Source organism: Brugia malayi, assembly GCF_000002995.4.
Source record: "Brugia malayi strain FR3 genome assembly, contig: Bm_v4_ChrX_scaffold_001, whole genome shotgun sequence".
Taxonomy (NCBI): Eukaryota; Metazoa; Nematoda; class Chromadorea; order Rhabditida; family Onchocercidae; genus Brugia; species Brugia malayi.
Genome location: NW_025062479.1, coordinates 7914706 through 7930526, shown reverse-complemented (window position 1 = coordinate 7930526; position 15821 = coordinate 7914706). Strand labels below are relative to the sequence as shown.

The following is a 15821-nucleotide window of genomic DNA, read 5'->3' as shown; positions in this document are numbered from 1 at the left end:
TCTCCGCTGCTATAGACAAATATTTCTCCACTCTCATCCCAAATGTTTTATTCCAAAAAAAGTTATCTCATCATCTCCCCTTTAAATTCGTTTTATCTAAAAATTCTGCAAGTTTTAAACCAGCGAAAACTTCATCCCTTTTGAAATGAAATAGATCAGACTCAGAAATTCCCTAAATAACCATTTCTTGTGCTGCTTTCCAAAGATTTTGTGAGGAGGCAATTTGCTTTTTCAGTAATGAATTTTTTTTTTTTTGATAAATTCAACCTTGTAAAATTCCATAGAGAATAAAAGAGAAATTCTACCTGAGGATAATAAACGTTAGAGACTGAAATTTTCGCAGAAATTAAAATGAACAGGTCATTTAATTTTCAGTGTCTTTTAATGAAGCCTTAAAACGGCGTAGCAAATAAATAAATCATTATAGAACTTTATTGTGTGCGCAAATGAATTTTTTTATACAAACAGAAAAATAATCCTTTTTTTCCCTTTTTTTTTGTTTGCTTTAATAACTATTCAAAATTGGTGAAAGGAAACAAAGGAAAAGGAAAATGTTTCTTTTCAGAATTTTTTAATAACAAGTATGGTAGGAAGAAACACTGGTTCATTTGACCGTGAAAAGAAACAGTAAAAAGCTTATTAAAACTTCTAAGATTAACATGAATTTTTCGCACATTTTTTCTATTGCCAGCTTACGAGATTGAAGGTGTAAGGGAGAAAAAACAGAAACAACTAATCTGATACAAAATTAAGAGGACGACTTTTAAAAATACCTTTTACTGGTATTCAGCAAATGTGTTTTTTTTTTTTTAGATCTAAGTGTAACTATATCATTATATTTTACTTTGTGTATTAAGTTTTATTTAAAAAAAAGTTTCGCCGTAAGATTCTAGAAAATGCGAAATACAGGCTGCTAAAAAAGATAAAGCAAAAAACAACGAAATGTAAGGATAGATCTGAAACTTGCAAGAACCATGAATCTAAAGTCAAATACAATTCGCAAGCACGCAAATGAAGCATACCAAAAAAGGAAACACCGTACAAAATGAGTTAGTTAACACAGTTTGCTGAATAAATACCCGCAATAAATAACTGCTGAGAAATGGACACAGCTTATGGTCTTGATGATCGTTAATCAATAAGCGCTCCCCACCAACCACATAATAGCCGGTTCCCCACTGAAATGGTACGGGTGGTTGAAACTTTTCGAGAGTATATTCATAAATTTGCAAGATTTGTTTAAAAAATATATCACAGTTAAAACCTATCATTTTCAAATCTGACTTGGATACCTTATGGATTGAAGGATGATAATTGGAAAATTTGATGTGCAGAATATTTTCCACAGACTTTAACAAGCGAAGAAGACACTGTGTCATGACGTTCATCATTATCTCAATTGGTTACAGGACCAACATAAAAGAACCTGCTAAAGGTATAAATGAGTTCTAGGGATGGGGCATGGTAGCCATAAGACGTTGGGTATACATGGCCTGTAATGCAGCTGCTGAAGGAAAACCTGTCATCGTCGGAAATGGAGGTATTCCAAGTGGATTTGGTACAGCTGGCATCAAGCCACTTGGTTTCATGTACGGGTGATAACGAAGAGAAGCAGCCGCTGCAGCATGATTAATTAGCGACGCTGTGGTGTTTGAACGTGGTGAACTGCTCGTTTTTAAATCGTTGCTACTATTTGAACTTGTTGTTGATGGAGCATGAGCAGCCTGAAATTTTCGAATGTTCCACTGCTAGTAATTCATTGAATTCATGTTATCATTCTTCATCACTCCAAAAATCAGCCTTCTCAATGCTATTAATCTTACGCAAGCCACTTTTATTTTGAAAATCCGAGATGAATGCATCAGATAGTGCACATTCGATAGAATACATACCTTCATATGCGCAGCAAGTTCGTCAGCGGTTGGAAACGATTTCCCACAAACACCATTTGGTGACTCGATCCAATTACACATGTGTTTGGTTGCTTGTCCAGAAGCTGCAGCCATCAGATTTTGATAAGCAATTTGAGCTGCCGAACTGCAAATTACAAGAATGGTGAATTTTTCTAATTTTTCATAAGAGACTGAAATTAATTCGAAGTTTTTGAGAGATTAAAACCTAAAAAGTTTGAGTAAAATTTCATCAGTTGATCAGCAAAAGTTAACGTTAAATATATTGTTAAATTGCGTTTTCAAAAAAATTTTTGCAAGAATATAAACCAATTCTATAATTCTTTCCCTGCTTCCTTTTTTGGATAATAACCATAACCCATACTTTTGTTTTGAAGAAACATTTACCTTGATGTTGGTGGTAATGTTCCGGCTAAAAGTGGGCTATAAGCTGCAGCAAAAAAGGATGGTGGGAAAGTCATCATCAAATCGGCAGGTGTGGTACTAGCAGTAGCTGCGGCAGCAGCGCTATGTATCGTACAACTTGTACAACCTGGAGTTACGCATGACCTTGTTATCATAGTTGCTGGACATCCTACAAATAGCTTAAATGATTCACAAATCACGATAAACGAAAAGTAAATTTGTTTTAATTTCAAACCGAGCGATTTAACTACAGTTCATTGATAAAATACCACTTATTTAAAAATCTGACTGCCCAATAAATGCTGGCCCATCTCTAGTTCAGATTTCCTCGACATTTTAGAATTCAAAAACGGACCTTTGCAAGTTAATGGATCTGGACACCGTAAAAATGGATTCGATGTTCCTCCTGGAAATGCTCCAGTAGCAGCAAAAGTGGGGACTGTAGGGAATCCAGGCATGAGAGATGGATAAGGAAAGGCCGGGAAGCTTGCCGCGAGAGGTGAAAAATTCATGGGAAAACAGCCTCGTGCACTAAGCATCAAATTTGCAGGTAACGAAGCAGCAGCACTAGTAGATGGCTCGGAACTTATCGGGGTCTTCTTGCCAACCGACGGACTGTGTGCTATATGACGGGGACTTTTAGATCCTTCCTTTTTATTTTTTGTCGTGGAGCTAGGTTCCTCCTTTTTCGTTTCACCCGATATACTGCTACTCGGACTGATACGATCCCTAGATTTATCACCATCTTTATTGGATTTCCGACTCGATGTGTCAGGAAGACCAATTGTTTCGCAAGTCTTTGCAAGCATAGCAAGAGGTGATTTACCAGAATCCATCTGCAAATATGAATGCTACATATTTCTCGACTTTATAAGGTTCAAAATATGTCAAATCTAAATATGAATTTTCAATTATAGAGTTGAGAAATGAACGCGCAGCATTTGAACATTTCAGAGCCTGGTTTCAAAAAAGATTAAATATAAATATTTGTACTTTGATGGCACGTACAATTACTTGAGTGATTCACCGAATAAAGAGATGTAAAGATGTAATGAATAGATTCGAAATAATAATATATGAACAGTGACACGAACAACTACACATTTTTCATACAAGCTTTTTGTGATCAAGCAATTCATCAATTAACATTCGACCAGATTTTTGATTGTGAATTAAAAAGGGAATAATTTCGAGAAACAAGTCGATCTCTAAAAACTGGGAAGAATGTGAGTCTCATATTATGCATGAATAATCCGGATTCCGAGTCATGGATTTCTTCTCGTGCAACAAATAATAGTCTTTTCCCGTTATAGGAAATTATAGCTACTTAAAAAAGATAACCAAGAAGGGAACACAGTACATCTCATAAGTAATAAAATGAAACGAAGAATTCAAAAATTTTGTTTCTGCCGTCGAAGTTCACCCAATCAAAGTGCGATAACTACCACTTTGATGTTTCAACAGTGAGGGAAACATACGCTCATCCCAGACTACTTTTACTGAATTATTTCTGTCCCAACATGAGAAGTACTACCTCTTTCCTATCCTGTTTTATTTGCTCTATCATGCCGTCCGCATCAATTTTCAGCCGAACATCTGTAGTTTGTAAATCAGCTTCCAAGTCTGTGTTCAAAAGAAATAGCTGGTTCCACCGAGACTTCGTATACTCTTCTTCCTTCCCTTATCAGGAATTCACCAAACGCCATCATGTGTATCAGAACACAGATCATTAAACTTTCTACCAACCCTAATCACTCCTAATATATAATTTCAAACCCAATAATTTCAAAACAGTATGTAAAATCTAATTTTTTTCCAAAAATATCCTCCTCTTCACTTCCCTTTTCTTTCCATGTTTCTTATTCCTCTGCCACTTGCAAATCTTTGGAATTGCACGACTTCAGTTTCAAATTAATACTACTAAAATAAAAAGTAGAGCATGGAAAGTTCTTTAAAAAAAATATATTTCCGAAAGCAATACATTTCCTGCAGTATGATTTCATCATTTTTAACAACATGTAACAGTGATAAGGAATTATACAGCCTGCGGATATTATATTTTGAAATGGGTGCCTTTGAATTTATTGATCTTCAATTAATTAAAATTAAAACAAATAAACAAACATATATAAACAAATGCTGGCACATACAACGAGTAAGGTGAAAAAAGGGTCAATTTTATCGTGCTTTTCTAAGAATTTATGAGTGATAAATGAATGTTTGATGGTTGCAGGAAGCGAAACAAAACTGACAGTTTGACCAAAATTTAAAATGATAGAAGAGTGCGAAGAGTAAGAGGGATGGAGGGGAAGAGAAATTCAACGGAATGTGCAGGGAAGAAATGAAAAGGTAATTTGAAATGATAACAGAGATGAAAAATGCCAAGTCATTCTTCATATCATTCAAACCAGCACTTATCAATTAAAAACTGGAAGCAAGAAAAAAATTGGAAGAGAAGAGGAGCGCTTAGCCATGACCGGCATAGCAACAGAGAAATTGTAATTTTCGATCAACCTACTCTTTCGACCTCGTTCCAGTACAAAGCTCAGAAGATTCGCGAAAACGAGCCAGGATGGAAAAAAATTCCTTGAGAGTGATCTCTTTCGGAGCAGCGCGCAAACACAGGAAAACAGCAGCAGCTGTAGCAGTAATGCTGCACAATAACTCACTATATTGCTTCACTGGTTCACTCATTCAAGAATTCGTGCATATTTCATTAAAAGGCATATAAATTTGCTAATACCTGCGTGTCACTTACTAGTAACAGAAAAACAGATAAACAACACATCCAAAAATGATTTGTTAAGTCTTTCTAACTTACAGCCATTGCATTTCTGCATTTTCATGCAATTCAATAGCCAATATCAATCTCCCTCATTTTTATAATTTGAATACTAACATGTCTCAATACCATACTATTTTTGGAATATTTATTTCAGAATCATCAACAATTACTAAAATACTTGCTCCCAAGGCTGACAGTTAAATAGTAAAGCTACTGCTAACCATGGTATAACCAGACAGTGAAAACATCCCGTAATATTTAATACTCTCACCTACCAAGAAGCATCAATGAAAAACTTGGATAGATAACTAGAGAGCATTAAATGCTTTGGGAAAAGGGCTAAGTGAATGTTGAACCTACTCCTTTCGAAACACAAAAAGATAATGCGTCTTACTGTCTAGTTTTGCCATCATAAACCTGCAGGAAAAACCTCTACATTTAAACCACATGTTATTAATGCGCATGATGAAAACATCTGGTAACCTGACACTCTCTTGATAAAAAAGTCCACGATAAGGTGAGTTCCTAGAAAACATACATGTGACAGCGTACACAACTGTGACATGAAAACAGGCCGACAAACATACACCAGACATATGCGCATTACATGTACATTGAGATGCCCCGACAAACGGAAAATGTAGATCAGCGACGAGATTAGTTTAATAACACATGACAGCTATCATCTATCCATCTGCCTGCCGGTCCATCTCCCTTATCCGAAACTGCACCTAATAAATAGGTAATTTTCCACAAATGCTCAGAAAAATCTAAGCTCTCATGAACTTTCATCTCTGCTGTTCTTCACTTCTTCCCATCCTAATGACTGTATTTTATGCAAATTAAATTTATTTCCAAATTTACTGCAATAGCATGAGGTCTCTTCGTAATATTTTAAAGAACTTCATGAAATTTAAAAATTTTTAATTTAGATGTATACATTTCAGTGAGAAGATATAGTTCCTAGAAACAGAAGAACAAGTTGTATGAGTGATGACTTGAGGTAAGAATACATAGAAATATGAACAAAAATGTTTAAAACAAGCTGCGCATGATAAAATAATGTCAACGTTAAATGGAAATGGAATGCTTTAGAAACACAGAAAGATGACGAAACCACGATGTGCAACACTTCATTGACCTAATTTAAAATAGTCATCAATGAACTGAACGAACTATTCATGCATTAATGCAATAACAAATTTCACTCTATGTAAATATGGTTATGAAATAAAAAACTAACCGTTGACATAACAGGTGAATTATAGTCGGTTAGGTATTGTGAATGTGTTGAAACCATCCTTGTATAGTACTTGGAGTTTTTTTCTAAATGCAAGGCAAAACTGCCGCACAATGAGTTGGCAGATATACAGATAATACAACCGGAGAATTTTGTTAGGAAATCGCTTGTAAACTGGATAACGAATAATCTGAAGGATGGCGAAACCTTATATATAATATCTATCTATCTATCTGATCTATAGATAGATGTATAACGCTGCATGATAAAGAAAAACGCGGACGCGGACAGGTTGAAGGACACAGACAGCCAACAGAGCAAACCGCTTCGGGCACCTGCTACAAATAAGAACTGTGTTGTATGAGTGGGGGCGAGATCAAGGCGGACCCACCCAGCTGAAACCCGTCGTCAGCGAGAACTTCAAAGACTGATGCCGCGCAGTGGCGCTGTAAGTTGAAGAGGGAGGAAAGGAAGGCGTGCTATGAAGTATACCCCTTATCTTCCCCTTCCACCTCATTCTACCACCCCACCAATGAACGCACCCTATGGGAGGTGCTTCTGCACATTCACAGAAATTTGCATTGCTTTCATGCTAGTGCCGATGTCGACGCTGACGCTGGCACTGGTGATGCTGCTGCTGTTGCTTAACAGTTAACAGGAACTGCTACTGCTTGCCATGCCAATCATTTAGGTCACTATTCTCTAAGCAATCCATTATCCGATCATTCTACACATTTATCATCATCATCATCCCATAATAAACAGCAGTGCTACAAAATGTTACACTTTCCAGCAACAGTACAACAAGTTACGGTAATTGATTTCAAGTACATAATTTGAGGAGAATCGAGAAGGTATCATTGAAAATCAAGTTCTGCAATTTATCGATGAATTTCAAAGCTGAAGATTAAGTAGAACAGAACCCTAAAATAACTACTAAATTTACTGAAAACATAACTAATAGGCTAAGAAATTCCAGAAACGTGAAACAGTAAAGAAGAATAAGATATTTGAAGTGATGCAATGTAATAATATATTGTATAAAGTTGAAAGGGAAACACTGTTTTATGATAGTAACATTAACGACCTATTATTTGGCAAATTTATACTTGTTGTCTTTGACAGCAATCGGTTGACAACCAGACTTGTTTGCCTATCGGCCTTTTTGGCAACTTGTCTGTCCGCCAGTTCTCATATCAGTTTTTTCAAAAGAAAAAAAATATACAACCAATAAATTATTCATCACTAGAATAGACCTCGTGTAGAGTAAATACTTACCAATAACCTTCCTATATATATAAGCCTTAGCATTTAAGTATTGGAGCAACTCAGCAATCTGTTGCATACTACAAACAATTTAAAAGAGTAATTGAACAAGTAGTGTAAATTAGTCCTAGACCTATTCGACTTAATAATGCAAAAAAGATTGAAATGAAACACCGAATGTGTTTAAAAATGAGCCATGTGCATTCATGTTATTCCGTCAGCCAGCAAAATAATTCCTTTTTTTCTCACCTATTATTGCTTCTGCTTTATTAACGAAGCTATGTCTTTTTATCATTCCTCTTCTCCGCAAAATTTGGACTTTTTTCGCAATATTTTCTCATTTTGCTTGTTTGCTTTTTGCAGTTTTTCATTAAAAGAAAGGTCTCATTAGTTCATATGATTACATTCAACTAGCTTCCTAAAACTGATTGAAACTAAATTTGGCAAGAGATTTCTGGACTCTCATTACAAGCCAAGGACCAATATTGATCAATCAATACTTTTAAACATTCAGAAATAGAGCATTCTAATTCATCACTTCTCTCATAGAGGTTATCTCACGATATCAAAACCTATTCCCTCACTAACTATGTAAAATTCTAAGGCAAAAAACGTATGATTACATTCAAAGCTTACATGTCTGAATAGTTTTATGCCAGTGAAGATGCACCTTCATTTCCCTCTCATCTCCACACTACTTTTTAAGAGCGAAGACAAGAAAATGATAATATGTTGAGAGTCCAGAAAATGATAATATGAAATGATAAATAGCTTTGTCATGGACAGAGTTCATTAAGCAACAGCAAGTCTTGACATGAGAAAATTATTGTAACTGCAGCATGTTGTCAGGTAAAAGACGAAAAGCCGATCAAATGCAACTGTTTAATAGTAAACTGGTACTCGACATGCGACATATCTCAATATGGGAGATTGATAACGAAATAAATTCAAACCGGTTGAAGTAAATAATCAACAAAGTTAAATGAAAAAACAGATCTTTCAATTTGATGAATAAAATCAAAAAATTTTCAAGAATTCACTAATTTAAAAATAAGCTGATGTCACTCAAACTTTCCATTTAATCTTCAATAATGTAAAGTTGAAATTTCAGAAATGGAGTAAAATGTACATAATGATAGCAGTATGAGAAATGACTCTTCGAAATCACAGCAAAGAAACAAAATGTTGTGATAGTGCTGGAGTAGATTCAGGATCAATGTAACATGCAACAAATGAATGCATATTGGCGGGTATGTGCAGGAGAGAAGAGGAGGGTCTATATAATAATTAAAAGGATGGAGGAGGGATGTTTAGATGAAGTGAAGGGGTGACATAAACGCAATGACAAGTGATATATATAAGTCTTTTGACAGGGTCCCATCCGAACCAATCACTCGCACATCAAACCCGAATTCTCAAAGATGAAAAAGAGAAAAACCCTTAAGAAGGAGCCGACACAAATCATCATTATGTTGTACTATGATGAGACAGAGAGGAGAAGAGGTGCGGGGGATTAGATCATATCCACATTATATACACATCTGTGTCACCTCACCAAATACATATACCACCCCTCATTCCAATTTTATAGTTTCCACTCCTATTTACCGCACTTTTAAATCAAAACCAATTCATTCCCAAAGCTTATGCAAAAGACAAATTTCCTATTGTTAGAATTTGTTAAAGTTTTAGTTAACTTTTTGCCATTCCCGGATCTTCAAGTTCGAATCAAATTATAAATCGATCTTTCGTATCTCTTGAATAAATGGATTATCGAAAGAACCTTCTCATTCCAGTAACTAAACTGTTTTATGATTTTTTTTTTTTTGTTGCTTTTGTTCTGTAACTATCAGGGAAATTAATAGAATTATCCAATCTGAATTCATTGCATTTATTCATTTATTTCCTTCGTCTCATTTTGAAAATGAACATTGGTTGTACTCAGAAGAAAATCTGTATAAAAGCTAATACCACTGTTTAATTTACATTGCGACAAGAAACATCGTGAAGCTAATATAATTCAGTGTTTTTCGTTCACATGAGAGAAGGCTACTTGTATTATCTTGGGGCAGTTAAGAGATAAGTGACGGAGAGATGCGCGGGAGAAGGCGGTAAGGAAGAGGGGAGGGGTGTGAACGCGAAGGGTGATATGCGTGGGGAGGCTTGAGCAGTAGAAAGATAAGGCACTTTTGATCAATTGGAGGATAAAAGGAGGAGAAGGAGCAATACATTCCAAAATCCATATTTCGATGAAGCTAAATTGGTTGGAGGACTTCTGGATCTGGTCTGATTCAGGGACTTCAGGGGAAGGAAGTATGAAATAACAATGCATTGGGTTTCTGGATTTTGGAGTTTGAATGATGAAGAGGTTTAAAATGAAAAAGTAGATAAATCTCATCTATTATGAAAGCCGAAACAATACTGAGAGAGACATAAGACAAGACAAAGCAGTTGGTATGATTGATTCGAAGAGAGCATTTGATTGAGAGCTGTTCATTTTTCAAAAACAAGAGCTCTCAGGGAAAGAAAAAATGATAAACGGGCGTCAACCCCTCCCCTTTTCACGGGCAAAAATATATTGGGTTGGAAGGGAGAACGAAGATTGACGCTGTTGCTTGCTGGAAGTTGTTTGTAAGCGGACAGAATGGAACCATTCATCAAGCTCATCCTGAATTATTGCTTTTCCCCTTTGTACCACATCTTTGCCTTTAACCTCCTCCCACTTCCCCAAGCAATCTTCCCATCTCCCTTTGGAAACTATTAATTGTCAAGTTATCTCAACTTACATGAAGGTCGAACAAATTTAAATTGCTTGACAGTAGAATAGTTTTGGCTATATGCTGAATAGAAATAGAAGTCCAACGAATTTCGTTGCAAAATGAAACCCCAAAAGCATGCCTACGCTATCATTTCCTACGAACTCATTTTTTAAGAAAAGTATTTCTGTGCAAAGCATGTTTCTTCATAGATATGAAGATTTGTGATTCCCTAATTTTTCTATCATGAAACTCAACCTGAATTATATATATCGAATTATTCGCATCATCTTTATATTCTAATTGACAATATATTTCGCAATATATTGTCTAACTTTTGCACAGCAATGATTGAAATGTCATTCTCTGGATAATATTAGCACTACAGGTCCATATAAAAATGAATTTTTAAAGAAAAACTACATTAACCTACTTAATTTAAATTTATTTAAAAGCTAATAAGCTTACAAAGTTAAGTTGAGATGTCAAAAAAGATATAATGCAAACATAAAGAGATTGGAAAGTATGGATAAGGTAAAAACACCTTTCCTCGACGATGTATGGTTAATAGAGTGTTATTTGGGAAGTAATCGAAGAACTCACATCTATAATTTTCACCTCATGGCATTTTGACCGTATATCATCTATCAAACAGGATAATGTCTTAATGTGACATGAGTGGCGGATTACAAGATAATGCCGACCACTTGCTCAATTAGCAAATAGGAGGTCACATCTGCTGATGAGAAAATTTGCAAACTTGTACCATTGATTATTTGAAAGCTACAATAGCTTAGCTTGAATATTTTTTTTTTAAAAATTTTTTTTTATTCAGCTGAAATTTCTTAGCTGCAAAATCATCACTGTTTCTGGCTGAATCCTTCTCTCTTGGATGTTACTACAATCAGAGGGTTTTAAAATTAAACACCAATAGACAATTATAACTTTTGTTAAAGCCTTCTACAAAAAAATAAATCTAAATCACTTTTTTAAATAGCTTAACAAACAAAAAACATACTGTATTTAAAAGATTTGAGTATGGGGTCATATGACTACCATAAAAGCTATAATTAGTTGAAAAATTCCAAAGTTAGATCAAAAGAAGCTAAAATTATATTCGAATTTACCAGTAGCAATTAAGGCAGTATTACGATACGATGAATTTTATAGAATATTTGAAAAATATTTTCCGGGATAAATTTCACCCTTTGGAAAAAACGGAGGAAGACTAGATAAAAGTACTTGCAAGTGTAACACAGTTACTTATTACTGTTTCGCTTTTATTATCTGAAATTTTATTGAAGATTTGTTTGCTGATGAAAGTTACAATTTAAATCAAACAATCAAACAATTTAAAGGAGCTTCTTATAAAGAATGTTTTAAATATATGGACTATATGCTTTGAACGAAATTTCATATATTTCGCTTATTAATCCAAAATGTCGTGGCATTTTACATGTTGTATAAAAATTTTGCATGTTATATAAAAGTTATTTAAAAACTTTATGTACATGTTTCACAGCTCAAAGAAAAATTTAATGAAATGTTGAATTTGATCACTTTATAGAAGACTCCTTCGAAATCCCATTTACTCGCTTTAATATCACAGGAATTTAAACACAATTCAGAAATATAGAGGCAAACATTTTTATAAGAAAATTAGTACGCTTAAGGGGACGTTATTGCATTTCAATAGATCACAACAGGAATAATTAAATGGAATGGTTCAAAGGCCAATAATATTTTGGAAACGGAAGACAAGCTCTGTTTTGTTTGAAGTCATGCTGTTACTAAGATAAGAATAAGGAATAGCTACTTCGTTTTGGTATTTTTAATTGCAAAATGTTGCTAGGAAAAAAAAGATCATTATTCCTTTATTAAGAACCGAGTTGTAGACAGTTGGTAGACACCTGATTAAAAAAGCGACACAAGTACAACTAATTGACAAAAAGGCACCATGATTATGGAATTTCCTTTCCATTATAAAAACTTTTCAAGAAGTAAAATTTTAAGATAGTTTATTTCACTTTCCCAAAAATCTGAATCTGGTGCCGACTTAATGTAACTAAATGGTGCATTAATAGGGATGTGAAAGAGTTGAAAAAGTTTACTTGTAAAAGTAACACATATGGTATATGCAATGAAAAAGGCAAAGCAACTATTTTATGAATGCAATTATAATGATAACGAGTCTCATCGATCATCATCAAAATGATCATGATAAGCATTGGTCATCATCAATCATATGCAAATACATTTTCTTGTACTACGTCTCTTTTTTAATGTCCTCAAGATGCTCAATTCTTCTTCACTCCTGTTCCTCCCTCTTATATATATTGCATCCTTATTTCATTACTATCAAACTTTGCTCTTTTTCTCTCTCATAACAATTTCGACCATTATTAATATAATATATACACACTGTAATATGAATCGCATTCACATAAATATAGAACCTTTCAGTTTTATGTTTCTCAGCAATTTGTTCACTTTTATTTTCCCATCAAACAATTTTTTCCTTCTGATATAAATGACTTTATAATGACCTTTTTGAATTATTTCATCAATCTGTCATTCCAGCTGACTAAGACATGGATAGCGATGCTTTTTTTTTCGAGGTTCTGAGAATTCTTGAACACAATTGGAAGATATGTGTGAAACAATTGTATGGAATTATGCGAGAAATAGAAGTGACAATTGTGAGATGAAAAAGTTATTTCTGGAGTGATAAAATTGATAACCAAACAGACTGTTCAGAAAATATTGAAATACATTTGTCTTCCATTATTCCAAACAAACTAACAAAAACGCTGAATATTTAATAAGCGGTCACAAATTTCGCAGTCATCGGCGTCTAGTGCTATCTCAGACATATTCTGGCATATTTCGAAAAGTTTGCCTTTCCGAAATATATATGAAAATTTCGAAAACTGTTGATCATTTATTTTTGGAAATAAACAGTGTAGAGAAATAGAATGGGAGAAGCGGTGCAAGAAAAAAGTAAAGATCATTGAATTGACAACTGTCATCCGGATCAGTAACACAAAGTTCAAGAATGATGCATGCTACAAGTCGTAAAGATGAGTAGATAATGTTGCACAATGGCGGACATCGCAGATGGAAGAAAATGAGTGATTATAGTGATGTGGGGTGCCGATGATAAATGTGTTATTTGCAAATGATTGGCAGGGATTAATTCAGGGAAATGTAATGAAGGATTGAGATAGAAACGGCTAAGCATAGTGCTGTTATGATGGCTAAACCGACCAGCGGTTCTTCCAAAAACATCGGACTTGTAAGGCGATTAGCTATTCCGGATAAACTGATGTCTGCGCTGTTTCAAAAAGGATAATTTAAACTGTCGCGGAAATGTAAAATGAAAGGGCAGAAAAAGGAGAAGAGAGTAATTCAGAACTTGAACTTAAACAACTCTCTACTACTTATTTGGTTATTTAGAATCAAAAAAGGCAACAAATTTTTTTCCATTAAGTCTCAAAATCTTGCAGAGGTACTTATGATGGATCGTTTTGAATTAAGAAAGTAGGAAATGTGAGATGCTTTTTTTATTAAAAAGTTTTTGATGAAAAATAATTTAATGTAATAATTCTTATGGACGATATATTATGCCTCACGATGCTGATAAAATATGTTACATAAACTTTCATTAAATACTGTATTTTATTTCTTGGATGCTGATTTATTCCTTACTAAAAAATGTTTAAAGAACCGAAAAGAAGCTATAATATGAATTTAGGGAAGGCTAGGGATGCCATCAATCGGAATTTGAAAGCAAAGCCTCAATCTTAACTTATCTACTTGGGAATACTGCCTAAGGAACAAGACATTCAGTATTTTGATTTAAATAGTTTAATCATCCTCATTTTAATTATCTATGAAAGAACAAAAGATTAATTAATACAATAGCATAATCAAGAAGAATGGTAAATGAAAGAACAAAAGATTAATTAATACAATAGCATAATCAAGAAGAATGGTAAATGTAAAATAAGCTTTCTTAAAAGAAATTTGATCTATATCAAGTCTTTCAATCCTAACCAAATTTGCACAAAATTAGACTAAATGTTCACCTTAGAATACTAAGGAAAGGTATACGCTGATGCAAAGAATGCAAAGAACTTGAAGAAGGAATGCTTGAGCACGTTGTTTGGAGCAATTCTCTGAGATAGAAAAACACAAAAGTAGAGAGGATAAGAATAATCCATACTAGCACTTCTTGTTATCTTCAGGCTGATTTCATAGCGAAAGAGGTTCCTTAATTTCTATTCGGCTTCAAAGAGCTTTTCAACACTTTTTACCATTCCTTTCAATAGCTTCTTATCATAAGTACCATAAATAGATATTTGATTGCACCACTTTTTGAATACACAATAATAGATAATTAAATTTTATGGGCTGAGCTTTAAGTTACAAGAAACCAGGCACGCTATTCAATGATATTGCGTCATTGCTTATAGACCCTGGCGTATTTAATGCTTTCAATAAAATTGATATTATAGCATTTTGTTCTTTAAATTAGCTTGAATATATATGAATTCTAAGAATTCAAATCTATTAAGCTGATGAAATTTTATTTAAAATCGAGAAAATCAAAAGTGAAAAAAGGGAAGATGGACAAGAATGCACTAATATCAAGTATGCTATTAACTAATATCAAGATGCAAGTATGTTATTAACTCAGAAATTTTATTCTCAGAAATAGAATTTAAATTCTCAAAAACTGGTGTGTTTTGGAAATGTGGATTTTAAAAATCGGATTCTGTTAATTAAGTATTGATTACATTCTGCTGTTACACTGTTTGCTTTCTTATGTGTTCAAAAATTCGGCATAGACTTTCTATAAAAGGAAAAAGAAAAAATTTATTTCCGGAAAAGGATATAGAGAGGAAAATTGGCAAAAGAGAAGACTGACGTCTAATATAAATGAAAGTAGTCAAGTTTACTAATTGTCCTATACAAATTCAAGTTTCCATATACTAAGAATAAGGTCATTCACCAATCAACAGGAGGAAACAAAAGTGGACAATGAAGAAAAAATGGGGAAGTGCTAATCAGAAAACAACGTGATCAATATTTGTAGCAAATATATTTCGATAAACTTCCGCGAACTTTCATTACCGTGCATTAGAAATTTCACAAAATTTCCAACAGAATTTGTTTTCATGAAATTTTCTAATTTCAAACTCATTTCGTAATTTTTGAGTAATTAGCATTCGAGATCGCTTTAATGCCTAGTTGAATTAGAAATTATTAAGTAAAAGTGAATGTTCAAGTTCAAAAAAAATCTTGTATATAATACTGTTTTGCTATTCAGACATGTGTTGCCAGAAGTGGCAGTAGAAATGCACGTATTTTGGTCATTAACGTGAGACTGCAGACGGAATTTTTTTTTTCAAAAACTATGCTAGGCACCTTCTTGGATTCGATAAATGAAGTTTGCG

General features: G+C 33.9%; 1 protein-coding gene across 2 annotated transcripts; it reads right to left on the bottom strand.

Annotated features, from left to right (window-relative positions):
• Nucleotides 1-1448: 1448 nt before the first annotated feature.
• Bma-tlp-1 (Uncharacterized protein) lies at nucleotides 1449-6352 on the bottom strand (the record flags this gene model as incomplete). Of its 2 annotated transcripts, XM_043074037.1 has the most annotated exons (5): nucleotides 1449-1724; nucleotides 1893-2037; nucleotides 2298-2484; nucleotides 2671-3151; nucleotides 6344-6352. In XM_043074037.1, the coding sequence occupies 5 exons, from the start codon at nucleotides 6350-6352 to the stop codon at nucleotides 1449-1451; spliced, it is 1098 nt and encodes a 365-aa protein (XP_042929971.1). The 2 variants fall into 2 exon arrangements, with proteins under 2 accessions (XP_042929971.1, XP_001898960.1); XM_001898925.1 differs by lacking the exon at nucleotides 6344-6352.
• Between the last annotated feature and the right edge of the window lie 9469 nt (nucleotides 6353-15821).